General features: G+C 44.3%; 1 protein-coding gene across 1 annotated transcript in view; it reads right to left on the bottom strand.

Moving 5' to 3' along the window:
* The window catches only part of OPN4 (opsin 4), a 60,353-nt gene extending 44,742 nt beyond the window's left edge, over positions 1 to 15,611 (bottom strand). Inside the window, exons 1-2 of the mRNA XM_035137850.2 lie at positions 15,131 to 15,611; positions 13,927 to 14,050 (exon numbers count right to left, since the gene is read on the bottom strand). Of these exons, the coding sequence (XP_034993741.2) occupies positions 13,927 to 13,974 (48 nt within the window). The 5' untranslated portion in view covers positions 13,975 to 14,050; positions 15,131 to 15,611. The remainder of the gene's footprint in view (positions 1 to 13,926; positions 14,051 to 15,130) is intronic.
* Positions 15,612 to 26,263: the final 10,652 nt, after the last annotated feature.

Genomic DNA, 26,263 nt, shown 5'->3' with positions numbered 1-26,263 from the left:
TCTAGGAACTGTTTCCATTGACAAATATTGTGTATGACCAATGTCCTTGAACTCCATGTCATGGAATTGAAAGTTCCCACTTTCTTACACAAGAATTTCAGAAGGGAAGCTCCAGTGCAAAATAGCTGAATGAGAACTAAGAACTAAGTTTGATTCTCTTGATTTGGGCATGAATGGAGACAATGGTTTCCTGTCCCGCTGTACATGTTAATTGACTTTGCAATGCTGAAATGATTGTGTTATCATGAATTACTGCAGTTGTGAATGGTCACTGTGCTTATTTCCCATAGCTTTAAGCTTTCAATGAATTTCTAGTCTGCACTCTTTTGCATTTGTTTGCTATTTGAGTCCCTTGTCCCTCCCCCACCATCCTTCTAAATATATTTCTGCCAATTTAGGATAAAATTTGGTGCATCTGAGGAAGTGGACCCCATTCCATGAAAAGCCTGTGCCATACAAAATTCATTTAATGTGCCCCAAAACTCTTTGATGTTTTCATTTGCTGCAATGCTTTGAGCAGCTCCCAAAAGGCTCCCATCCAGAGACTGATGCAAATTTCAATAAAGGTGCTCCCAGATATAAAACCTCTGGGAAGACAACTCTTTCACACTTTCAAGCCATCAAGGAACTCATGTGAACATGGGTGTCTATGTATTTGAACAGGGCTTTAGTCCAGTGAGGGCATATATTCAAAATCTCCTGCCTCAGTCTGCTTGTGCCCACAGTAAAGATCTTAGTAGCTCCCACATGCTCCTAAAGAGGAGCATGGCAATTTGTATTGGAGACCCTTCCTGGTAACAGAGAACAGAAGCAGATATAAAGGGTCTCTGTATGCTACTAATGAACAAAGCAGTAACTGTACAAATTTACAAAGTGGGAAAGCTAGAAAGCTGAAAAAGAGGGAAACTACTAAAAAAAGAGGGTCTCTTTTCCATTTGATGTCACAGGAGGGAAGAGAGGAGCAACGGAAAGCATCTAATTTCACAGAAATTTCTTAAAAGAAAAGAAAAGATGCCCACGATGTTCTCATAAAAGCATCAGTTGGGGGCAAACAGCAAAGGCAGAATAAAAAAAGCTGCCTATTTCTGTAGTGCCCCAGTGTGCAGAAATTGGGGGACCCCTGGCCATTTCTGAGGCAATAAGAACACTGCTGGAGTTCTGTTTGCCCTGTAGTTTTCTTTGGAGAGAATCACAAGTTTATTGTAAGCAGTTGGCAGTACATTATCTGTTCTATAATTATCTTTTGAAAAGGAGCTGTTTATTTCATCCCAGCACTGTTCTCAGGAAAGTAGAATGCAAACCAGGCTTACTTTTTATCTGTATTTTGAGAACATTAACATCCCTACCTTTGCCGTGGAGTAAGCGCTGCATGGTTAATGAATGCCATTTGACAACACCCACCCACCCACCCAGATATACACAATGCTAATATCATTCCCTCTATTTCTGGTGTTTAGGCTATGAGTGCCATTGTTAATGTAGCCAATACCAATTTGGGATCTCTATGTGAACCCGAAAGACTATTTTTACTTATCGGTAAGTCCGTTTTCTATCTGTTTCGTTGCTGACCCCTTACCTGAAGCTGTTTTTATTGCATGCTTTTCGTGACAATACCATACAATAGATAAGTTAACAATAAAGAAGGAACAGTTAAATATTGTTGCTCAAGGGCATCATTTCACCTGAGACAAGCAGGTGGAGAGCACTGACCGGGCTTGCAAACAGGTACTAGCCTGGTCACTATTGATGAGTAAGAATTGCCTCCTGGTGACCAGCAGAGATGCTTCTGAATGCTGCTGCAATGGGGTAGTCTTTTAAAAAATAAATATATTGTGAGCAAATCAGGGACTTATTTGCGAGTCCAGAAATCGGTCTCATTGTTCCGTACTGGATCAGCAAACTATGATGCTGCAGTTATTTTCTGTGCTTCTGTTATGGGAGCCACTGGAGAGCTGTCCAGGAGAATTAAGAGTATGGGATCTGTGCCAGATCCTGATCAGGGCAAACTGATGAAGCCACATACACCTCTGCCAGAAAGCCATTAGCCTGTCTCCATCTCCCATGGATCAAACAATTAATAGATCAAAGGTTTCCCAAGCAACAAGGCCTTCAAGGGAATTAGTACCGGGAGACAACAATTATGCTGTCCACAGAGGTCTCTGCTCTCTTTACAAAAAGCAGCCATTTAATTTGAAATTAGAATGTGCTCCCCCAGAATGTGCTTAACCCAGGTGGCGCTGTGGTTAAACCACTGAGCCTAGGGCTTGCTGATCAGAAGGTCGGCGGTTCGAATCCCTGTGACGGGGTGAGCTCCTGTTGCTTGGTCCCAGCTCCTGCCAACCTAGCAGTTCGAAAGCACGTCAAAATGCAAGTAGATAAATAGGAAGGTAAGGTACAGCGGGAAGGTAAACGGTGTTTCCATGTGCTGCTCTGGTTTGCCAGAAGCGGCTTTGTCATGCTGGCCACATGACCTGGAAGCTATACGCCGGCTCCCTTGGCCAATAATGCGAGATGAGCGCGCAACCCCAGAGTCGGTCACGACTGGACCTAATGGTCAGGGGTCCCTTTACCTTTACCTTTACCCCCAGTTATTATTGAAAACCCCATCTGATGGTGCTGACGAATCATCATTTTGCAATGCCTTCTGTGATGCTCTCCTTGCCACCACCACTTCTAAGATGTTAGGATGGTATATTTCGCTCCCTGCACAGCTAAGCTCCCTGCACAGCTAAGTGGCTTAGCACTATTGCCACACCTGCACAGAAGAATGGTTGGTGTGATGGCTGGTGACCCTGCCTCTCTTCCTCCAGCACCACTTGCTGTCCATTCTTTCCCCTTGAAGAGAAATTGACAGTGCGGAGGGAGGACACTTTGAAGGTGGAGTTGGAAGGTCTTCCAATGGGCATTGGGTAGGCTGGAAGAGTTGGGTTTCACCACCTTCTCCATGATTGCCAGCTTTCTGATCTTCCCAGCTTCCCAGCCTGCCTGAACATTGTTTACATGCTCTGTGGTTGACTGTAATAGCTGGAGGGTGGGGGGCTTTCACCCTGACTGCCCATCAGACTGTCCTTTCGCTAGGCTTGGGCTTGATGTCTAGGTGGCTCCTTTGTGGCAGTGATAGGTCACAAGGGAGCTTGTAGGGCCATGCTGGGGCAGAATGAATCTCTCTGGTGATGCTGGGAAATGATATATAATGAAGTTTAAAAATATATGTTTAAAATAACTTTTGTTAAAAGACCAGAACCCTTTCTTTTAGGAATTTTAGGTGAAGACATACCAAAGGATATGAGAAGACTGTTCATGTACACGACTACAGCTGCAAGGATGCTTCTTGCCCAGCAATGGGAAGATGATAGCATGCCGACAAAGGCGGACTGGCAGACAAAACTATTGGAATATGCAGAGATGGCCAGACTGACTGGGAAAATAAAAAATCAGGGGGACCACAACTTCAATAAAGAATGGGACAAATGTAGCTTGTATTTAAAAGAACACCGTAAATACTTGAAATCTTTGGCAGGCTTTGAATAACTCTTGCAAGGACACAAAGACGGGGGATATATTTGGAGAACTATAATTTGGATGATTTATAATATGCAGTAGACTAAGATATTGGAAGGACCCACGGAGGGGAGGAGAGAATTCCTAAGATTTGAAAGAATCTCGTTTTTGTTTTAAAATTAAAATGTTCTAATTGTGTGAATCAATTTGTAAAATCAATAAAAATTATTTTTTTAAAAAAAGCCCAGGCAAAAATGAGGACCGAAGAGAGAATTTCAGCAGGTGAAGCTTCCCGTTCCTTTTTCTAGGTAAAGGTAAAGGTACCCCTGACCATTAGGTCCAGTCGCGGACGACTCTGGGGTTGTGCGCTCATCTCGCTCTATAGGCTGAGGGAGCCAGTGTTTGTCCACAGACAGCTTCCGGGTCATGTGGCCAGCATAACTAAGCCGCTTCTGGCGAACTAGAGCAGTGCACAGAAACACCAGTTACCTTCCCACCAGAGCGATACCTATTTATCTACTTGCACTTTGACGTGCTTTTGAACTGCTAGGTGGGCAGGAGCTGGGACTGAACAACAGGAGCTCACTCCCGCCACAGGGATTCGAACTGCCGGCCTTCTGATTGGCAAGCCCTAGTGTGCCTCTGTGGTTTAGACCACTTTTTCTAGATAACTATTAAAAGGTGCAGAAGCCCGTATTCTCTTCTTCACCTGTGGCAGACTCCCGCCCAGTCACTGACCAGAACAAGAGCTTCCTAGTTTCAGCAAGATTGTGGCATCCCGGCCCTCAGATGAGATTAACAGCCATCAGCTGAAACAGTGGTGGGAAGTTGCTGTGGGACCATCAATGTTTGGCCATGGACATCGCTCCAGGGGCCACAACTGACACCAAATGTTCTCCCCAGCTGTGTCTTCCTCTGAGCAGTGCTACAAATTCCCATGGGCATTGAACAGAAGAGAGGATCAGCAAGGGAGTTCCAAGTATGTCATTACTGCAATTACTGAAACAATTACTGAAATGATAATGGGATATTTCCTTTCCCTGGTGGCGGGCTATGTAATTATTTGTTCAGGTTATATATTATTACGTTTCAGAATCCCAGTTGCATTATAATGATTTTTTTAAAAACACACACACACAAGAACACTAAACTAAAACTGCTTGTTGCCAAGGAAAAGAAAATGACACATAAAGGCCAAGATACTGTACACTTAGTTGAACAAAAGGGAGATTTATTTCTGAGCAAATGTGCATAGGATCAGGCTGTATAGGGATAGTTTCAGTGCAGTTCAAAGCAGGTCCTGCCCTTGGCTAAGACCTGAACAGATCCACTATCTTAATGACAGACCAGTCTTCATCCATTCAAGCTGGCTGCTAGGAAATCGATCTAGCTCTTTTAAAGTTCTGCAACCATGTTTCCCCCCATTGCCATTGCTTCTCAAGCCTTCTTCTGTTGCAAGGCTAGATAGCACACTTGCTTCTCCTCTGCCAAGACTTGAAATTCTGTAATCTGGAGATGAAAGTATTTGTCTCTGGATTGATGACTATTTTAAACAGTATTTTTGCTTATTGCCTTTGCTTTATCATGTTTTACAGGAGACCTAAGCAATTCTTTAGGGTGTACTTTGTTTAGCATCCATCAATGGTTATTGCCAAAAACAGGTGCAGATAAGTGAAAGGTTTTTCAAAGTCTTGCCTTTTTAACAACAAGAACAACAAAAAAGAGGAGGAGGAAGAGGTAGGATAGACATTATGCCTTATTCGAAATGTGAATCTTGTCTTTCCCTGTTTCAAGTAATATGCACTTTTGAAACTGAAGTGTGCTATGGAAGAAAGGGTTGGGCAACAAACAGCACTTTGCTTTTGTTGGGGAAAATACATGAGTGCACATACTCTCTCTCTCTCTCTCTCACACACACACACACACACACACACACACAGGCACACAACAAATTCAAAATAAGAGAGGAGTGTTCAGCTTAAACCACCCTGGCACAATTTCCCATCAAGCCTGGATGATTTAGTTCCTGGAATGCCATTAAATTCAGTTTCCGTAAAATAAGCAGAACTACCGTATTGGAAAAGTGAAACATATTAAATCAAAGAAAACACGTGAATATTTCCACTACTTTGAAGAGACAGATTGAAAGGCTATTTCCTCCCTCAGTGACTTGTTTTCTTTTCTTACCTTCCAATGGTTGTCAGGGTATTTAAATGGGGGACTTTTATCTCAATTAAATTATGGGTGTGCTTTTTTAAACATAAATGCCACCAGGAAAGCAAGAAGAAGAGGCTGTCAGAATATTATAGCTTGCCTGTTTGCTGCTTATGCAATAAAATAAGACGGCCCCCATGTTCCGGCAAGTTTTGCCCAAGTTGATAATATATTTTCTTTACTAATAATGCAACAAACTATTCTCTTGAGTGCTGATGCTTATGTAACCAAAACAACACTCACCCACACACAAGAGGAAAGTACCAGCAGGCTTTGGGGAACCCCATGGTTTATAGAAGCACGAAACTTTGGGATGGGGACAGCAGCGTAGCATGGGTTGCTGGTGCCCGGGGTGGGCAAACCACCAACGCCATCAGAGCTGTGCTGTGCTGCCTGCCTGTGCAGGTGGGAGCCCGGCTGGCTGATGTGACCCTTGGCAGGCAAATCCCTCCAATGCCCATGGAGAGGAGCGCTGTGCCAGGCCATGCTAGGGTCACCCCTTGCCTGCCTACTCCCATCTGTGCCCACTCACTGTGGCCCTTGGCTGCTCTGCTGCCTTTGCTGGGGCAGGGATTCCCGCAGAATCCCGCCTGGTTGTGCACCCTCAGAATTTTGTGCCCAGGGCCATGGCCCCCCTGGACTCCCCCCCAAGCTATGCCACTGGATCAGGAGCCTGGCCAGGGGGAGCACCCCAAAATTCTTTGAGGGAAAGAATGTGCTTTAAAGGTACTATAGTGCATACCGAGCCATGACTGGAAGATCAAGTGAGAACTGCTAAAACGCTGGTTGAAGCTCCTAGCCGTCTCCCAGCTGCAACAAATGGAACACAAGACCTTCATGTTTTAAGGATTCACTTGCAAATCCTTGGATAGCCTATAGCTCAATTTATATACGGTATATGTGGCGCACACCTAGTCCCTTTTAACACCGCCAGTTAAAGGATCTCAGATAACAGAGCAAGTCCTTTGCCAATCAGAGCAGGCAATGCAGGGCTCCAGAGCCTAGTGACCCGACCCTAAGGAAGGAAGTCTTGTCCATTTAAGCTTATTTGGTGATATGCAAAAAAAGGATGCTTTTTTGTATGGCAGCAGTCGTACGCAATGCATGACCAGACCAAAGCAACTCATCATGTGTAGAATTTTCTAATGGCTGCTGGACTAATCCAGGTGGCCAAATGTGCACATCACACTCCAGTGATATCTGTTGGAAAGAATCATGTCGCTTGGGCCACAGATGCTGTTACTCCACACAGCTGGTGTGTGAAATAAACCACATAATTTACTTGACTCAGGCAATTGCTTTCTGAAGACCTTCATGGGTGGCAAGAGATTCAACTCCCATTTTGGCTCAACAGTCTTTGACCTTGTTGCTCAATTCTTTTGCCCCCCCACCCGAGGTATTTTGGTGCTTTTTCTTCTAAAGAAAAGCATGAGGAAGCAGCTTGAATCTTGAAGGGTGATGGCAGCTAAACCTTTTCTTTGTCAAATGTTTGAGTGATGAGAATCTCCTTCCTCCCCACTGTCCCCAACTGCTAGTGAGAAAGCAGCTGACAAATGACTGGCAGGGTAAGAGTTAAACTGTGGGGTAACCAGCCTCATATAACCAATGTGTTGAATTCTAATTAATGCATGATGGGGTTAATAGAGTAAGCTGTCCTGGCAGGCGTAGCTAGGTCACTTCTGTAACTTGGGGAGGAAAATAGTAATCAAGCCTATTGTGCCCCCCACCCTCAGTCTACCTAAAGAAGTTTGAGCTGGTTTCTCCTGCTCAGCCACATGACTCTCACCAGTCATTCTTATGTTTCTAAACCAATAATTTAGGAACGTTTATCATTTTGTAACTAAGCTAAGTTTTACTGCCTGTGCAACTTTTCTAACTGATGTATGGGAAAGCACATGAATCTGACCTTTGGGGAGTTTGTAAGTAAACCATTTCTAACTTTCCAAATATGTGATTTTTTTCCTATGCAGGGGGAAGAGGGAAACTTTGGAAGGGCATATTTTAAAGATCTAACAGCCTATATCATAGGGAATTGGACTAGATGACACTTGTGGTCCTTTCCAACTCTACAATTCTATGATTCTATTATTCCATGCTTCACTTTGCAGCATATTTAATGACTTTAAATTTCTGCTGGGGTTCTCTCACCAAATAATTGTTTTTCCAAACTTGGATCTTGGCATCCAGAAATTCTTTTCTCTCTCTCTCTCTCTCACATACACATACCCAACATAAACACCCACTATCCATTCTTTTTAAAGCAGTAAGAAAACACAGGCAGTAAAACTTAGGTTCCAAAGTGGTGAGAGTTTCTAAATTATTCGTATAGAAACACAAATATGGCTTGCTTAAGCTACACAGTCTAAGCCTGGAATATCCAGCTTAGACCTTCTTACTGGTAGGATTCACATGGTGGAATGGGAGAACAAAGAGCTTGATAACCCTTCATTCCAAGGTGTGGGGGAGTTGACCTAGCTAAGCCCAGCAGGACAGCTTACTCTATGGTCTTAACCCCATCATGCACTAATTAAACTTAAGGATGTTAGTTATATGAGGCTGGCTAGCCCACAATCTGAAGCAGCATCCAAACCCCAGACTGCTTGCATCACTGTGTGAAGCTCAACAAAACAGGGATTCTTTTATTATTCATTCTAACAGAAGGGGGCGTGCAGTGGCATGATCTTTTGGATATTTGCATTCTGAGATCTGAATCTGATTAGTATTTCCAAAAATACATGTAAACTTTAAGAGGCTATTGGCATGGAGGTGGGATATTAACACAATCTGGAATTCATATTGAAGCAGAGAAAACTGTGTGTCTGAATGTACTTTTAAAAAAATCCATTCTTTGGAAGTTTGTTTAAAATGACTTCATAGATCACATTATGACTCATTTGGCAGGTTGTGAGTCTTCTGTTGATGCTGTAGCTTGATAACCTATGAGTCACCCAACCCATTAATCCTTTTTCTTTCAGTTGACTTTTATCTCCTATTCACTCTCCCATTAGAGCCTCTCCACATCCCTTTCCCTTCACTTTTCTCTTTTAGGATCAGTTCAAATGCATTTCCCCACTACTGGTCCATTTCTACTGTTTATTGCCATTTCTGCAAGGGGATGGAGAGAGAGAGAATTTTGCAGCTTTCATTATTTTCCTTTACCTGGATACGAGCAAGCTTTTGAAATGCCACTCGATTATTATTTTTCCTTTTGATGCATCTTGCTACTCTCCATGAGATCCCATCTGCCAGATGCAAATGGCAAAAGCAGCAGAACAGATTAGTGGATCGGGGTAAAAGTCTATAACTAACTCATGGCAGAAACAGATCATTGTGTAACGAATGATCCCCAGGGTTTATGAAATTATCCAGGTGAGCACGTTGAAGGATCCTTATTTCGGCTGTGCACATATGGTTATGTAGACTGAAAATTGCCCTTCCTCAAAAGGCTTGAAGGTCAAATAGAAAGAAGGGCATAGATATCATCTCCCCAGGAAAATGGGTGCAAATGGGGAGGGAGGCTTCCGCCCTGGTTCAATCTTCCCCCAATACTCTTTGAGACAAACTGTTACTTCTACAAAGTAATGCTGCCTCTTCTGCGGGTCCCTTAAAGATCACATGGAAAATTGAATCTTGAATTCAAAATGAGCCACTGAGTATGGAAATGGCAGTTTAAATTTCTTTTCAACTCTGGATCTTATCTCCAGGAGTGTTAGCGATGGAACCCTCAAAAGGAGAACCATAGTTGAAATGGGCTGCTTCTGAAATATTTCCTCGATTTGCATACACAGCTTGCAATCAGACAATACGCTTGCAACCTCAAGGGTGGGGAACTTGTGGCCCTGTGGATGTTGGGCTCCAAACTCCCATCATTCCCGACCATTGGCCATGCTGGCTGTGGGCAGATGGGAGCCAGAGACCTGCAACATCTGCACAGCCACAGGTTCCCTATCCCTATGGTACACATATTATTGAAAAATCATGGTTTGTTGGTTTGTTTAGCAACATTTACCTATTATCCAACAGCAATTGTTCTCTAGGTGGTTTACAATAAGACATTTTGCAGAGCTTTTTAAAGATCTTTTGAATTCGTGGCATTTGCTGTTGCTGTTGCTGGGTTAACTCTGGCTTATGCTGCGACTGGTTTTAATTTGTTTTAAATTGCATTTCATCTCTTTGTCTCAACATAATTTTAGAACAAATTGAAACCAGCCATAGGATATACCAGAGTAAACCCAGCAACAGCAAATGCCATGAGTGCAAAAGGTCTAAAAGCACTTTAAAAATGGAAAATATTCTTAAATGGAAAATGATGGAAAGGCCAGAGATAATCGAAAAATAAAAGAGACTTTAGTTTGGCTTACTTCTGAGTAGGCGTGTATTGGATTTTACAATTAGGCTGCAGTCCTGTACTCACTTACCTGGGAGTAAGTTCCATTGAACTCAATGAAGCTTATGTCTGAGTAGATATGCACAGGATTGTGCAATACAAGTCAGTTTTTGCTATTTAGGTATTCAGTATCTCAAACCTGAGATTAGGGTGCCTGCAGAAGAACTCATTCTGTATCTGCCCTACCCCATACCGGTATTTTGCCTGCATAGCTTTTACTGCTACTCTTGCTGTGCACAAATGCATGATTACAAAGTGTGTAAATAGTACTTTAAATCTTACTTTGCAAGTTGTTGCCTTATTCTTTGTTAATTTGGGTAAGAAGGGGAAAGCCACCTTACTTCAAAGCTGGGCTTGCTCAATACAAGTTTTTTCAGTCTCATCATTCCTATGCTTTTAATTTTCCTGCAAAGGACGGGAGTTTGAAACTGTTCAACCCACAAACATGAGCTCCTGGAGAGATAAATTGCAATTAATATATCTTCTCACACCCATTAAAACCTATAACCCATCCCTCACCAATTTCTCTGTATAATGTCTCTTACAACAATCATAACCAATAGTCACTGTATCTCAAAATGCCCACCCGGCTTCCCTAGCCAATTCTCAGGAAAGTGTTTTCCAACAACCTTCAAGGAAGGTGAGGGGAATCAATTGCATCCCTACCCTAGATGGAACCTTTGTTGGATTTAAGGTCATACAGCCTGGCACGCAGTAGATGAAGAAATCTTATTCCCACCTTCCCTTTTGTCCTCCACAATTTTAAATTTAACAAACCCCCGAGTAGACAGAAAGGCTAACACAGTGCCATGAAACAGGAAAAATAGAGAGGACTACGGGATGGCATTGGGGAGTGGGGTGGTAGTTTTTCTGTCCTGAAAATAGATAAAGGACTCAATGTTAGAAACATAGGGAGCTTTGTGTTGTCTACACTGACTGGTAGCGGCTCCCCAGGCTTACCCATAGGAGTCAGAAATGCCAGGGATTGAACCCAGGGCTGTCTGCATACGCTCTACCACCGAGCTGCAGCCATGCAGGTTTTCCTAGAAGCCCTGTGGATTGTTATGGCTTAAACAGTACTAGCGATTTGTTAGAAACTCCTAAGAAATGTGCCGGCAAACCCTAATAAGCCTAACAAAACACCAGGCCTTTCCGAATCAAGCTGAAGGGCAACTGCAGTCATTTTGAAGTAATCCTCTTTCCTTCCCTCCCTGTCTGCCAGGAATGAATTGGTACAGTCAAATAGGCATACTTTGGCCTGTGAGCCTGTTTGCATTGTCTTCCTGCTTTCCTGCTACTTATTTATAATTACATACAACGAAAACTCTCTCTCTCTCTCTCTTTAATATTGAGCTTTTTCCAAAACACTTCTCTCAGATTCCTACACTTGTCAGCTCCCAATTGCATGTTGATTGCAGCTTGGAGGTCAACATGAGATTCAAGAGGCTGAAACAGAAATGCAAATTTCCCTCTCTCTTGTCTTGCAAATCTTGCTCCAGCCACCTCAGGGAAGAGAGAACAGACCAGCCAATTTCAAGGCAAAGGCCTCTCAAGGAAAGTTTGATCACATGGACATTAGGCCATTTTTCACAATGGCTGGAAGTTTCTGGTTGATTATTGGGTAGGTCAGTGTTTCCCAACAGGTGGTCCGCGGACCCCCAGGGGTCCGCGAGCTGTGCCAGAGGGGTCCGCAGCGCTGCCCAGCGCTGCCTGGGGCGGCTTCCCGCGTCCGCAGGGAGGGCGTAGTTCAGCACGGTTACTGATTGGCTACAGGAAGCGCCAATCAGAAGGGGCAGCCAATCAGAAGGGGCATGAAAGAAGTCTCCGCCCAGGCGAGGGAGGGGAAGGCTGGCCGGCAGGAAGAGCGAACCGGAGCGTGGGAGTGTGCGGAGGAATACAGCGCCGCGCCCCGGGGGACATTTCCTGGCGCGCGCCTCCGTCCTGGCTCCCTTGGGGATGATGGGGACGAGGGAGCGCCCTTCCCCGCCAGGGCCTTCGGGAGCTGCGTGCCGGTTCGGCTGCCTTTGGTCCTCACAGAGGCTGCAATGCACGGCCTGGCGCGCGCGGCGGCTCCGCGGCCTCCCTCCCACCCGCCAGCTGCGTGCCTCAGCTCCCGCCAGTAGCAGACAGAGCGCAAAGCTCTTCCCGGCCCCGCATCACTCTCCTCTTCCCTGGTAGCTCCCGACCCTCTGCAGGAGACTCTCCCGAAGGGGCAGGAGGAGCAAAAGGGAGCCCAGCGCCCCACTTTCCTGGGAATGGAAGAAGATGAGTTCGCCTTCAAAGTGAGCACTTCTTCCATCTTCCATTGCTGCTCCTGAGCCGTACAGAAAAAGTTTGAACGCCAAGAAGGTTTAAAAAATGTATTCTGTGTTTTTACTTGTAACCAGGCAGTTTATATTTTCTCCTGTGGCTGTTCTCCTATGACAGGGTGTTTTTATGTTAATTTGCACATGCATTTCCACCAACTATGAAAACTATTTACTGTAAGATATCATAAATACTAATGTCGATCTGATTCTCAGGGAGCTGTACCACCACAGGAGAGCTATGAGCTGCCTTGCTGAAATCTAAGTAAAAAAATTCCTTCCAGCAGCTCATACCAAAATAAAAAACTTAGTTGGTCTTTAAGGTGCTGCTGGAAGGAATTTTTTTTATTTTGTTTCGACTACGTCAGACCAACACGGCTACCTACCTGAAATCTAAGGTTTGTAGGTGCACAAAAATATTTTGAAAGCAGCTGCCTTGGGGTTAGAATCATAGAGTTGGAAGAGACCACAAGGGTCATCTAGTCCAACCCCCTGCAGTGCAGGAACCATCTCTAAACAAATTAATGGGGGTCCTTGTCACAATAGCAGCTCGATGTGGGGTCCTTGAGAAAATTTTGTTGGGAACCCCTGGGGTAGGTAGTCAAAATTGAATTGAGGAGGGCAAATTTTAATTGATGAGTGAGCGAAGGGCACATGTATGCTTTCTGAATTCGTTTTGATTCTGCTCTGTTTTGCAGTACAGTACTAGGAAATTTTAAAATCCCTGCAACTTCATGCAGAAGTCCCAAACAAATTGCCAGTCATTTAACTGATGGGCTAATCCTCTTCTTGTGAGTTTTGACGCTTCCCCCCCCCCCAGCTCTTGTTGTTCAACACCCCCACCTAGATTAGCATTTATTTTTCACAGTGGTTCCTTGTCCTCTTTCAAAGCGCAGAACAGCTTACATAGCATTGTCCCCATGTATAGTGAAAGCACTATTTAAATTTTAATAAATTGTTTTATCTTAACAACAACCCTGCGGGGAACGTTAGGCTGATAGATAGTGACTTGTTCAGGTCTAGCCAGCCACTTTCATGGTGAGCAAAGATCTGAACCCAGGACTCGTTGGTCCAAATCTGCCTGGTGCACTGCTTTTTACTGAAATGCGAGAGCCAATCAGAGTGCATGGAAGCACCTCGATTGAAGAATTGTTCTGTATGAGACAGGAAATCCTAGGTCTGAGTCTGAGTTGTGAGACTATGTGTCTAAAGCAGGCATCCCCAAACTGCGGCCCTCCAGATGTTTTGGCCTACAACTCCCATGATCCTTAGCTAACAGGACCAGTGGTCGGAGAAGATGGGAATTGTAGTCCAAAACATGGCCGAAGTTTGGGGGTGCCTGGTCTAAAGCCAAGCAATGTAAGGTGAGGTCTGTGCCTGATGCCAAGTGCTAAAAAACATCCTAAGGAAAGCAGGCAGAACTGCAACAGGGCTGTTGCAAAATGTCTTAAATGGATTAATCTTTTTTGCCAAGCACTCACAAAACAAGCTGATAGCTAATTTCAAAACAAGACCAACCTTCAAGAAAACCACCTTCTTAACCATTAGACCCACTATTGATCTCATCCTCTCAATCCGCTTCGCATGTAGGAGAAGACCCTAACTCGCTGAGGTCTTCGCATGCAGAACGTGTGTATGTAACCTGTAAAGAGGCAAAAATATTACAGATGAAGCAAACGACAGGGCTCAGAGAATGGAGCTGTTCTGTGATACAAAAGCTGAACAGAGAAGATCTTTGTTAAATATTGGTGCTAAATAAGGGTTGCCATATTTCAAAATGTAAAAACTAGGACATCCCAGGTGGCGCTGTGGGTTAATCCACAGAGCCTAGGGCTTGCCGATCAGAAGGTCGGCGGTTCGAATCCCCACAATGGGGTGAGCTCCTGTTGCTCAGTCCCAGCTCATGCCAACCTAGCAGTTCGAAAGCACGTCAAGGTGAAAGTAGATAAATAGGTACTGCTACAGGGGAAGGTAAACGGCGTTTCCATGTGCTGCTCTGGTTTGCCAGAAGCAGCTTTGTCATGCTGGCCACATGACCCACAAGCTGTACGCCAGCTCCCTTGGCCAATAATGCGTGATGAGCGTCGCAACCCCAGAGTCGGTCATGACTGGACCTAATGGTCAGGGGTCCCTTTAACGTTTACCTAGGTCCTAGGACATCCCAAAAGTTGTTGAGGAAGACCCCAAAATTGTTGAGCTTTTTTTTTTTTAAGGAAACCACTGAAATTGTTGAGCTTTTTGATAGACTTGGTTAAGATCAAGAACAAAGAAATCCTCACACACACACCCCCCACCAGAGGTTGATTCCATCTTTGAAATCTCAGACATATGGATTTCTTTTAATCACATTAATTACTGTTAAAAGGCATTTATTGCAGTTGAGATTATTCTGTCGTTTGTATTGCTATGGAAGTTGAAAAATGTCATTTTGATTTCATTCATCTGTGAAAATGCCTTTTCAAAATCCCTGTTCTACCGTATACCAGCTGGCCACCTAAAGAGAGCCCAACCTTAGTTTTTCTGCATTCAACCCAGTTTTCTTGACACATGCGTATAATGGCCACCCGCTTCAAAGTGAGCACCTCTTTAAATAACCAGCAAGTCTTAACTGCTGGGGGCAACCTCAAATGATACCGGTACTATGATCATTTAATCTCTCCTGATCAAACAGGTTGCAAAGGTTTTCAAAACACATAAAATCTTTTTAAAAAAATCTGCTTACCAGAGGCAATGACGGGACAGGGGTGCACACAATATGGGCAAACTGTCAGCATCCAGAGGGGGTTGAGAGGCCAGCTGGCTAGCCCCCAGCTGGATCATGCCCTTCCAGCCGACATGCTGGACGATCCCCCGAACTCTGGTGTGACGTAAACCAGTGACTCAGACTTCAAAAGTCTGAGCACACTATATTAGCAGAGTGCACTGCACCAACAGAAGCGGCGTGAAGAGGCTTGTGAAAGCATAATTACAAGTAGATTTATTCAGCATAAATCAGGACAAAAAAACACCATGTCGTCTCTCCTTTGTCTCCTCAGAGAGAGTCTCAAAAGCAAAAGCTATACACAACGGAAGTACCCAGCAATCTGTGCTGGTATGTAAACAGACATGTGACACGCAACAGTTCCATGTCTGCTCTAAAGGTGGAATGGAATTTCCCAACACAAACATGCTTCTGTAGTGCTATGTTCAATACAGCTAGAGGAAAAACCACAGATCAGATGGGCAACAATCCTACATTTGCCACTGAACTCTGCCAATGCTGCTGTTATATTAGCAAGTAATGCCAGGGTGGTGTGTGGGTGTGTACAGCAATCCAGGAAGATTAATTCCCAATTCTCCATATGGGCCTATCAACTTCTTCTGAGCTAACAGGTAAATGCTGTGTTACTAAGCAGTTCACAGAAATGCAAACATTTATCACAGATAATATACCACAATGCTCTAGCATGTCACTGTCAAGGCCAATTTAAAGAGTTATTCTTGGGAATGCAGGGCCAATGAATGGAGCCGCCGTAGTCTATTAAACGGATGCGGTTTCCACTGATATTTGGAGCAGCTACGGTTTATCACGTCAGGCCTACTTGGAAGTTTTCCAGGTCACAGAATACAGAACTGAGGGAGCCGTGAGGAGAGTACATATGAGTGGGGAAGACTTTCTGTTGGCCAAAGTGAACTGTGAGCCATATTTATAACCTCATCCTTGACGTTCTCAGCTCATCGGGAAGGAATCCTCCTGTGTTTTGCATACTGGTTGTAACTCAAGGGCAAAATATATCGGTGTGTCCATCCAAGGGGCTGACCGAAAAGAAAGGTGTCCAGGCTTGTTAGTTGCTGCAGCATCTCTTGAAGCTGCTGAGTCCTGTCTCCCAGCCCCTCCTGGTCAGCCAACGGAAATTTGTGCTGTGTCTATAAACTTTCCCATCTAATGCAGGTGTCCTGAGCATATCTAGCCCAAGCAGGACAAACGGCCAGGGGTTTAGTTCTTTATTGACAAAGCACGTACTTACAGCAGCTCCTAAGGTGCACTGAACACACACACACACACACACACACACACACACTTCTTGTGACTACATACGTGAAATAAAAATGGGATTAGACAGGAGGATAAAGCTGCTAGTGGCTGCTGTTGATGTTGGCTCTATACTGCCTTCCTGAACTGGATACCTGATGCTGGGGAACAAGTGTGAGAGAGGACTATTGCTCTCACGTCTTGCTTTGGGGTTTTCAGGCAACCACTGTGAGAAGAGAAATACTGGAATAGATGGGCCTTTGGTCTCATTCAGCAAGGCTCCTGTTATGTTCTTTAATCTAACTACCGCTTCCTGAATAAGAGGATGGAAATCTTGTATACCGTAGTTCCCTAAGGATAATCATTGATCTGTCAAAGTGGGTTTGTAGGAGGTATCTCAAACCATCTTGGTTCATGCTACAGCACAGGGACGCACTAATATTTCGGGTAGGAACATCTCGACTTCCAAGATTCTGCTATCAGAAACAATTTGCTGCCACCGGTTCCTTTGAAGCAGTTTCTCCCTTACTACGGTAGATCCTGATGACCAGGATCCACACCTAGTGTAAATGGCAAGCGTTTAACAGAGACCTTTAAAAGGAACCTACTTTAAAATGCAATGGCACAAATGTTTTATTCATGTTCCAAAGATAGTCATGTGCATGATCACTGTCTTTTGAGTTATGTCAATTTTAGCTGACAAAGGTTCATGGTTGAATACAGCATTCCGCTGCACTCCTGTTTAAATAAGGGATATTTTGTAAAGCCAGAGGCTGTGTGGCCTCAGGAGATGTGGGATTGCGACTAGACAGACACAGTAGTTTTGCGGATGTTAAGTTGTAAACTGGAATCTCCCTGCAGAGAAGGAATCTACATTTTAGTCTGTTTTATAAATGTAGGAATGAATGAATGAATGAATGAATGAATGAATGAGAGAGGCTGCAATTCTGGGGTGGGGAAGCTCAGGCCTGGGGTGGAGGCAAATGCAGCCCTTCAGCCTCTCTATGTGGCCCTCAGGACTCTTTCCACACCACACCCCCTCCCCAGGTCACCCCTCTCACCAGCTCTGCTTTCCACACTTTTTGAGTATTTTTGCCGGACCGGAATATGCCCTTGAACTCTGATTGTGCCTTGAACTCTCATCTGGACGGAAAGCTGTGTGTGAGTCTCAGGGCAGGTACCAGGAGCAGGTCAGCAATAACTCACAAGGTATCAATGAAGGGAACACTTTATGCAAAGAAACAAAACGGCTCAGGCCCAGTGAGCACAGCAACTCTTCCCACCAGGTCTTGTCCCAATGAGGCAGTTGCGAGGACAGTTTTCTAAGTCTCCTTGTCCCTCATCTCCTTCCCAAGCAATCTGAGACTCCAACACCTTGTCTGTCTTTGCTCTGCCCTCTACATACCTCTGCCAGTTCTGGGAGACTGAGGAGCTGGTTACAGCAGTGGGGGGGTGGGGACGACTCCTTGCCTTCTTCAGCAGCCTGCCTGATCTCTGCCTCTTGGCCTCCTCCTTCTCCTCCTGCCTCAGCTCCTGCCTCTAATTCTGGACTGCTCTCTGCCACAGCATCTTCCTGCTCACTAAACCCTGTTACCTCTTCAGCTTCCGACACCTCCTCCAGCCTTCTCCCTTTTCTCTCTCTGACCACTCATCGCCGTCCCACCACCATTCCCCAAGCACTGAGCCTTCTTCCCTTGGAAGTTCCCTAGCCCCTCCACTCCTTTGCATCCAGCCAGTCCGTGGCAGTGCATGTATGCAGAAAATTGCCGAGGGCACCATTTACATTTGATGTCCCGCCCGCTTTTGCCCCTGGCCCCACCCATCAATGACACCTCAGAAAGTTGCCCAGAGGAGGAGGCCCTCGAAGACTCCAGGTTCAATCCCTGGCATCAAATGTGAATAATTACCACCAGGAGGGGTTAAAATTCTCCTGCCCAGAAACCAAGAGAACTGCTAGCAGTCTGAAGAGACAGAGCTGGACTAAACAAAGCGGTGGTTTGACAGATTAATTTGATTAAGGGTTGTAGCAATAACGCAGTACACACATGTCTTCACAAGCCTTTTGTTCTTATCCTGGCAGCAGGTCACGAAAACTACCCACGGCATGCAGCTCTGTTGTTCTCTTTGGAGTATTCCAACAAGCGGTGTGAACCGAGGATGGCAATAATGCTCTCCTCAGCGGAGGGATATTTGCATTCCTTGTCAAGTACTGCTGGTGTCTCCGTGGGATTCCATTTCTGTTCTGTTATTACAGGGCTTTCTGAAGTCGGTGGTTAATATTAACTGACAGGGCCAGCTGAGAATGTTGGGCTTCCCCATTATGGCTAATGAAGCAAAATACTAATTGAGGCACTGACTGCCTCCTTGTACTTAATTGCATGACGGCATCGCAACTTGGCATCGCGTGCTCTGGTTCATGGGGTCACGAAGAGTCGGACACGACTAAATAACTAAACAACAACAATCGCAACTTGGCTTCACCATGAATTCTGGGGCTGTTGATGTATGGTATCTCTTTTTAACATTCACCTTGAAGGAAGAATTGTTGGACGGGTATGAATCTTTAAAGAGAAGGCAGGCCAGTGCAGTGTAGTCATCAAAATGTCAAACTGGGGCCAGGAAGATCTGGGTTCAGATACCTTCTCAGCCATGAATCTCTCAGGGTAACTGTAGGCCAGTCGCTATCTTTCAGTCTAACCTATCTCAAAGGGCTGTTAGTAGGCGAGGAACATGCAGACTACCTTGTGCTCCTTGGAGAAAAGGTAGGATATGAAACAAAATCGTTGGGTCTGTGATTATTACGCCTCCAAATGTGTCGTGAACAGAACCTTTAAAAAAAGGAAAAGAAAACTGAAAAATGATTGCCGCTTAAATGAGTTTTAAATGGAATATCAGAAGTTCAGATTTGTCAAGCCAAATTGAAAACACAGTCCTTCAATATGTCCGGCTGCACAAGCTCATTGAGACGAATGGACACTTTCCAATCACAGGTAAGGCCTGAAATGAAGGGTTTTCCCTGTGTTAAAAATATGGGGAGGCAGCAGATTTTGTCCCCACCCCCACCCCCTCCACTATTGTCCTCTAGTGCTGATGGGGCATGGCAGCCATTCATTGCTCCGAATTGGCTGTACTCACCCATGTCAAGATTTGCACAGGAGAAGGTCCTGGTGAGCTGTGCCCTTAAGGCAGGCATGTCAAACCTGAGGCTCTCCAGATGTTTTGGCCTACAACTCCCATGATCCCTAGCTAGCAGGACCAGTGGTTGGGGAAGATGGGAATTGTAGCCTAAAACATCTGGAGGGCCGCAGGTTTGACATGCCTGCCTTAAGGGTTTAAACTCACTCAGTCATTGCATCTCCTCCAAAAGTAATGTGGTGTGACTTGCAGATCTTACCATGGTTTGCTCTTTAGCATGGTCAGGGAAAGGTTGGCCTGAGACGTTACCTTAATGGGCAATCTCTCTGCAGGGCAGGTTCCCACCCTAGCAAAGTCACTACAATAAGGAGTCCGGAAAAAATGAAAGGAAAGGAAATCCTGATTACAGCTTCCTGAGGAAACTGAACAAAAACAGTATATAATTTGAGGAGAAAGAAACAGAGTTTTTGTCTTTCATTTTTCGGTCCTTGTTCAGGGCAGGGATGTATAGGACCCAACATATGCTAGCAAACATCTTGCCAGTCTAAGCAACACCTCCCCAATTCCTGGAAAACCCGGACGTATGGCAAGGTGCTAAGCAACACCTCCCCAATTCCCAGAAAACCTGGACGTATGGCAAGTTGGGCTATTTAATTTTTTTAAATAAAAAATCTTTAAAAATTAAAGAAAAGCCCCCAACAGCTCAACAACACTTCAACCAAAAAGAAAAAAGAAGTTCAACAGCTCTGTCCAGATTTTTACTTTTGGGAATATGGCAACCCTACTTTAACACTAGCAAAACCAGCCCTTAAATTGCACACTTAAATGATCTCTGCTGCTGCATTTCCACCTCCCTCCACAACACAGTGTCCCCACCACCAGAGAAGAAAATCAGCTAGCAATGGCAAAGTAACCACCAGCAAGGGGAAATCATTTGGGGGGGGGGGGCCTTCAAAGCATCTGGTTTACTTTTGGGTGTACTGCTGCTAGTTTTTGAGACTTGCATTTCCCATCGTCTTGTCAGTCTGCTCCCCATACTTAGCGTAGACTCCCTCCCTCCCTCCCTCTGTGTACACACATTTGAAAACACACAAGTATAAATGAATAAACAGCTATCATAAAAATCTTTAATCCTCTCTTGTTTTGATGAAAACTAAGCCCTGTAGATTTATTCATCCTCAGAAGTGGAGAGACTGTAGCAATATGCTTTTAAAAATTATTATGTATTTTAATACCGGTACATTCATATCTCACCTTTCTCCCACGATGGGGCTCAATGTGGTATTTCCTGGTTGCCTCCCATCCAAGCACTGACCAAACCCAGACCTGCTTAGCTTCAGCAAGATTTCTGCATCATGTTTGCTCAGTCCATGCCCTTTGTTATGCTCTCAAATGAAGTCATAGCTATGCTTTCCATTAATGAAAAAGCAACTAGGTGCCCGAAGCATTCCGCCTGTTCCTTAGCTTTGACATTTTGACAATATGCTTCATGTGTGTGTTGATATTATATGAATTGCCTCCATCATCAACAACAACAATTAAAACAAACTTCTTTGTTTTTTGGCTCTCCCCTCCCCCCCCCCAAAATCCAACCTTGCTAACATTTTGGGGTGTGGGTGGAACTATACATACTTGGCAGCTCTTTATTGATCCCGCATACTGTAGGGTTTCTCCCCCTGATTCAATTACATTTTAATTTCGTTTTGCTCAGCTCCGATTTATAATGCAGTCTTTGCTTCCCTGCATTTACATTTGTCAAAGACCTGCTTGGCGATGTATAATTTAGCAGTGCTCCTTTGAAGACAATGATTTTTTTTTAAAAAAAAGGCACTCAAGGTGCAGCCCAAATCCTCTTTTGAATAATAAGTTCACAGCTTTGCCGTAACTGTAATTCAGGCATCTAACATGATTTTCACCTTGAATTACCACCATCTCCTCCTTAATGAACCGGACAGAGATGTGAGTTAAACATTCCCAGCGTTTCCTCTGGAGCCACTGCCATGCTCTTTGCTTCCCATTAGGTGTCAGTGCAGACCAACGCAATAGGATGCCACTAAATAGGCTTTTCTCCATTATAAAAATGCATCTAGGCACACTTTACGTGTGAAGACTATGTGACGCACCTATCGCAATGTCAGCTGGGGAGGGGAGACTGTCCTTATATAGTAAACCCCCCCTAAAGCAAGCTGCATCCAAGGCCAGCTGAATACGGGGGCCCGTAGCTCAGGTGCAGTGCCTATTTCACATGCAAAAGGTCCCAGCTTTAATCCTCAGCATCTCCAGCTAGGGCTGGCAGGAGAGACTTCTGTCTGAACACCTGGACAGCTGCTGCCAGTCAGTGTAGATAATACTAAGCTATATAGATCAATGGCAGAAGCAAACATCTCATGTTCCTGTGGGCTTTAATTTTTTATGTTTGTTTGTTTGTTTGCTGGCTGTCAGGGGAGCGTGGCAAATGCCTTCCCCAGTCAAGGCATCAATAATACCCAAGGCTAGCCCCTGAGACAGAAAATCCCAAAAGCATCTCTCCCTGCCCTCAGCAAATGAAAACACAAGAAGAACAGAAAAAATGATTAACAATCTGGTACATGGGCGTAGCCAGGGGGCAGGTAGGGGCAGCTGCCCCCCAACCAATAGAAATGTTAAAAAATACATAGCAAACTGAGGTTCTTGCCCCCCCCCAACAAAAATCCTGACTATGCCCTTGATTTGATGCTTTCTCACGGTGCCCGAAGTTAGTTGCCTGAGGCGGCTTTCTCACTATGCCTAAGGAGATGGGAGTAAAAATATGAAATGATCCAGCGGCAGGAACTGAATATATACAGTGCTTTTTTCGGGGGGGGGGCAGGGGTATGCATACCCGTAAACATTTTGTGAATCTAAGTTTGGCCTCACTGATGGGCAGTATTTTAATAGGAATAGGAAAATGAGAGTACCCCTAAACATTTTTTATAGGAAAAAAAAGCACTGAATATATATACTTTGTTGCAAGGAACTATTATGATCCTGAATAGTCTGACTCTGGCCTGTAAACTGCATCTCAAAGGAAGGAAAAGAGTTATATTAACCTTTCCTAAGCCACTAGAAAATTGAATTGTAAAACCATTTAAGCCACATACCACCATTGCCCTCATTCAGGTAGCATTAAGCGTCTTCCTTTCTCTACCAAAGTGTTTGTGACTTGACTTTTCAAAATGCGCCCATCTGACCTTATGTTCTTGGTCTCAAGGACCAACCAGCCTTTGATGTTGCAGCCCTTGAATGAGCAATCACCCGGCACTTTTTTTCCTTTTCTTTTTTAAAGAATCTAGTCTATTTTGTAGGAGCAAAATGGACAGAAAACAATGGCAGGCAGGCCCATGTCTTGGAACCAGGACGTGTGACAGGGTTGTTGTTGTTGTTTTTGCAGAGAAGCCAAAAATGTTCGTTTCCCCTCCATGTTGGGGAGGGAATGTGTTTGCTGACATTCTGCTGAAGGCTTCACCTGCACGGAGTCATGTCACAGGCCCAGCATGTGCCCAGTTTGGTACAGCTCGCTGAACCAAAAGGTTTAGTGGTAGCATGAGAATATATAGTATGTCATTGTTCAGTGGAGAGCTGGTGGGAAGCAACATTCTGGCCTCTGCCACTAGCTAGGGCCTCAAGATCACCCCCTCCTCCCAGTCTTCTCTTGAAGTGTGGGAAGTAGGCAGAGGAGGGAAATTGACAGATCATGGGGTTATTATTTATTGTATTTATATACAACCCTATACCCGGAGGTCCCAGGGCGGTTCACAGGAAAAAAAACAAAATATAAAACCACAAAATATATAATCAAAATAAAAAACAACCTTACTGTGGGGCTTACTGCTTGGGGCATTTGAAGTTTGATATACCTTAGGGCTTCAACATGTCTTAATATAAAAGAAAAAGAAAAAACCAAAAGAAAGCAAAACCATGTCTTAATATGGCCCTCGCCCTGTGTCAAATAGCTTACCGCAACCTCATTCTGAGATTTAACTCCTCATCTTGAATACTCAGGGCAGGAGGAGGCTATGACCCTGAACCCTGTTGCCCCCTCGCCCATCACCATCCTAGTCATCCAACATTAATGTCAGTAAGCCATGTTCATGAAATAAAAATAATAAAACCAAAAGTTCAAATGCCACCAAAGAACTTTAACTTGCCCCAAATGCCAGTGGCAATATCCTGGGTTGGATTCCAGTACTGTGTGTGCTTTTGTCCCACTGAAATCAGTGGGACCTAAAACATGACTAGGAGGAAAATCCTAAGCATGCCTACTCAAAAGTAAGACATAGTAAATTAAATGGGGCATACACCCAGGTAGGGGGTTAGGAATGCAGCCTAACTTGTCCCATTGGCTTCAATAAAACTACTGCACTGATTTAAGTCCTGCTGGATTCAACCCTCTGGTATCTTACCACATCTTATCATAGATAGCTACGTGAGAAAATGTAATCCTGCAATTCCCACTCCAACCCAGCCTAAAATAACACACACACACACACACACACACACACACACACTTTGTGTTTCCTCAGTTGCTCATATCTCTGCCTGAGAATGAACCTGAATTCACTTCAGATTTTGCTTTAGACAAAATCTTGTGACAATCAAGGGATATCCAGGACATACAGAAATATTGCTAGTCTTAATGTAATTCTTTCAGCCTGGGACATTATTATTTTTTTGTGAGAAAGAACTCCCAAGTAAAATTTGCTTTAAAATACAGTACATTCTGTGAGGAACAGTGGTGGCAATCCTGTTAAAAACTGAGATTTTTAATGCAATATATTTTAGTAAGACTGTCTTTCAGGAGCGAACGTAGGAGTTTGGGCGGCGGCGGCGGCGGGGGGGGGGACTGGTGAAGATGTACTGTATGAGATGCCTAACTATCATTGTTGCTTCATCCTGTAGAACCAGTATTTCAAGAAGCTATTACCTTCTAGGGAGGATTCTCAAACTGGCATGATTGTAGCAGATGGGAGTGTAAACTGCAGAAAAGAAAGGGTGTTTGAGCGCACAGCAGTTCTTTGCCGACTGGCTTGCACTTCTCACAGTGGAGCCGTGATAGGGATCACTTACTGATTCCCCATCTCCTGAATTTTGATTTCAGTCACTGATACTTGGTTTTTCACTTGCCGGCATTTCTGAAGCTGACGTATTCTAGCATTTAGGCTTCAGGCCATTTATGTGCCAGGTTGCAATACCTTTGGTAAGGGAAAGCAACCAGTCAGAAGCTGGTGCTCAATTGCAGATTGCTGACTAAAATCAGTTCAAGTTCCGCCTCAAAAGTAGACTCAGAACCATGGCCCTGGGCACATAAGCAAGGGTAGAACTTTTGTCAGACAACATTGATTCTTATGATACAAATTAAGGAAGATTGCTTCATAAAATATTTTACAAAGCCCCCTCAATATACATGTGTTTTACAGTATCAACGTACGTAAAACAAAGACTAACCAAAACCACCAGATTACTGCCTCCAGAAGTTTCCAATATGGATGAGAGAGGGAGGAACATGTACTGGGAGAATATAACATGTAACGCCAAAAATGTCCCTTGTAAATCATTCCTTTTATTATGTATTTTGTGTTTTCATTTTGTATTTTTATGTTGTGAAGCGCCCTGTGATCTTCGGATGAAGGGCCCTATTCAAATTAAATAAATATTCTTATGTATTCTGTTGGAAGCCACCCAGAGTGGCTGGGGCAACTCAGTCACATCGGCAGGGTACAAGAAATTAAAATAACAACAACAACAGTTTCTTCCCTCTAGTTCATGGGTAGGCAAACTAAGGCCCGGGGGCTGGATCCAGCCCAATCACCTTCTAAATCTGGCCTGCGGACGGTCCGGGAATCAGCAAGTTTTTACATGAGTAGAATGTGTGCTTTTATTTAAAATGGATCTCTGGGTTATTTATGGGGCATAGGAATTCGTTCATTTTTTTCTTTTCAAAATATGGTCTGGCCCCCCACAAGGTCTGAAGGACAGTGGACCGACCCCCTGCTGAAAAAGCTTGCTGACCCCTGCTCTAGTTATCCTTCTCTCCCTCCTCTCCTTTTGTTGTCTCTGGCCAGAGTGTTGAAATTTAGACTGTAAAATTATTCATGTAGGGACATGTCCTAAGCTCTTGTTACATGGTAGAGCACTGCTATACTGATCGAGCTATATAAAGTAACTATGATGAGGGTTTCAACATTGTCTCCTAAGTAGAGTTTGGGGGAGAGGGCCAGTGCCACCCCCCTCACACGCATGTCAACGGTTTCACCAAGGGCCCTCCTTTATTCCATATATGTGAATGGAATTAATTCTTATGCAAAGTAAAGTCCAGAAAGTCCAATGAGAGTTAACAGTTCTTAACAAGCTTGCTCTTGCCCAATATTGGAGGTTCTCCATTTGACCACACTCAGGTTCTTAGAATCACAGAATTGTACAGTTGGAAGTGACCCCCAAGGATCATCTAGTCTAACCCCTTGCAATGCAGGAAACTTTTTGCCCAATGTGGGCCTTGAACCCAGGACTCTGAGACCGAGAGTCTCTTGTTCTACTGACTGGGTTATGTTGCTAGGCTAGAGAATCAGACTATATACAACAGGCATCCCCAAACTTCGGCCCTCCAGATGTTTTGGACTACAATTCCCATCTTCCTCGACCACTGGTCCTGTTAGCTAGAGATCATGGGAGTTGTAGGCCAAAACATCTGGA

The sequence above is a fragment of the Zootoca vivipara genome, chromosome 5 (assembly GCF_963506605.1).
Source record: "Zootoca vivipara chromosome 5, rZooViv1.1, whole genome shotgun sequence".
NCBI lineage: Eukaryota > Metazoa > Chordata > Lepidosauria > Squamata > Lacertidae > Zootoca > Zootoca vivipara.
Note: the sequence above shows the minus strand (reverse complement) of the source record. Positions and strands in the feature narration are given on the sequence as shown.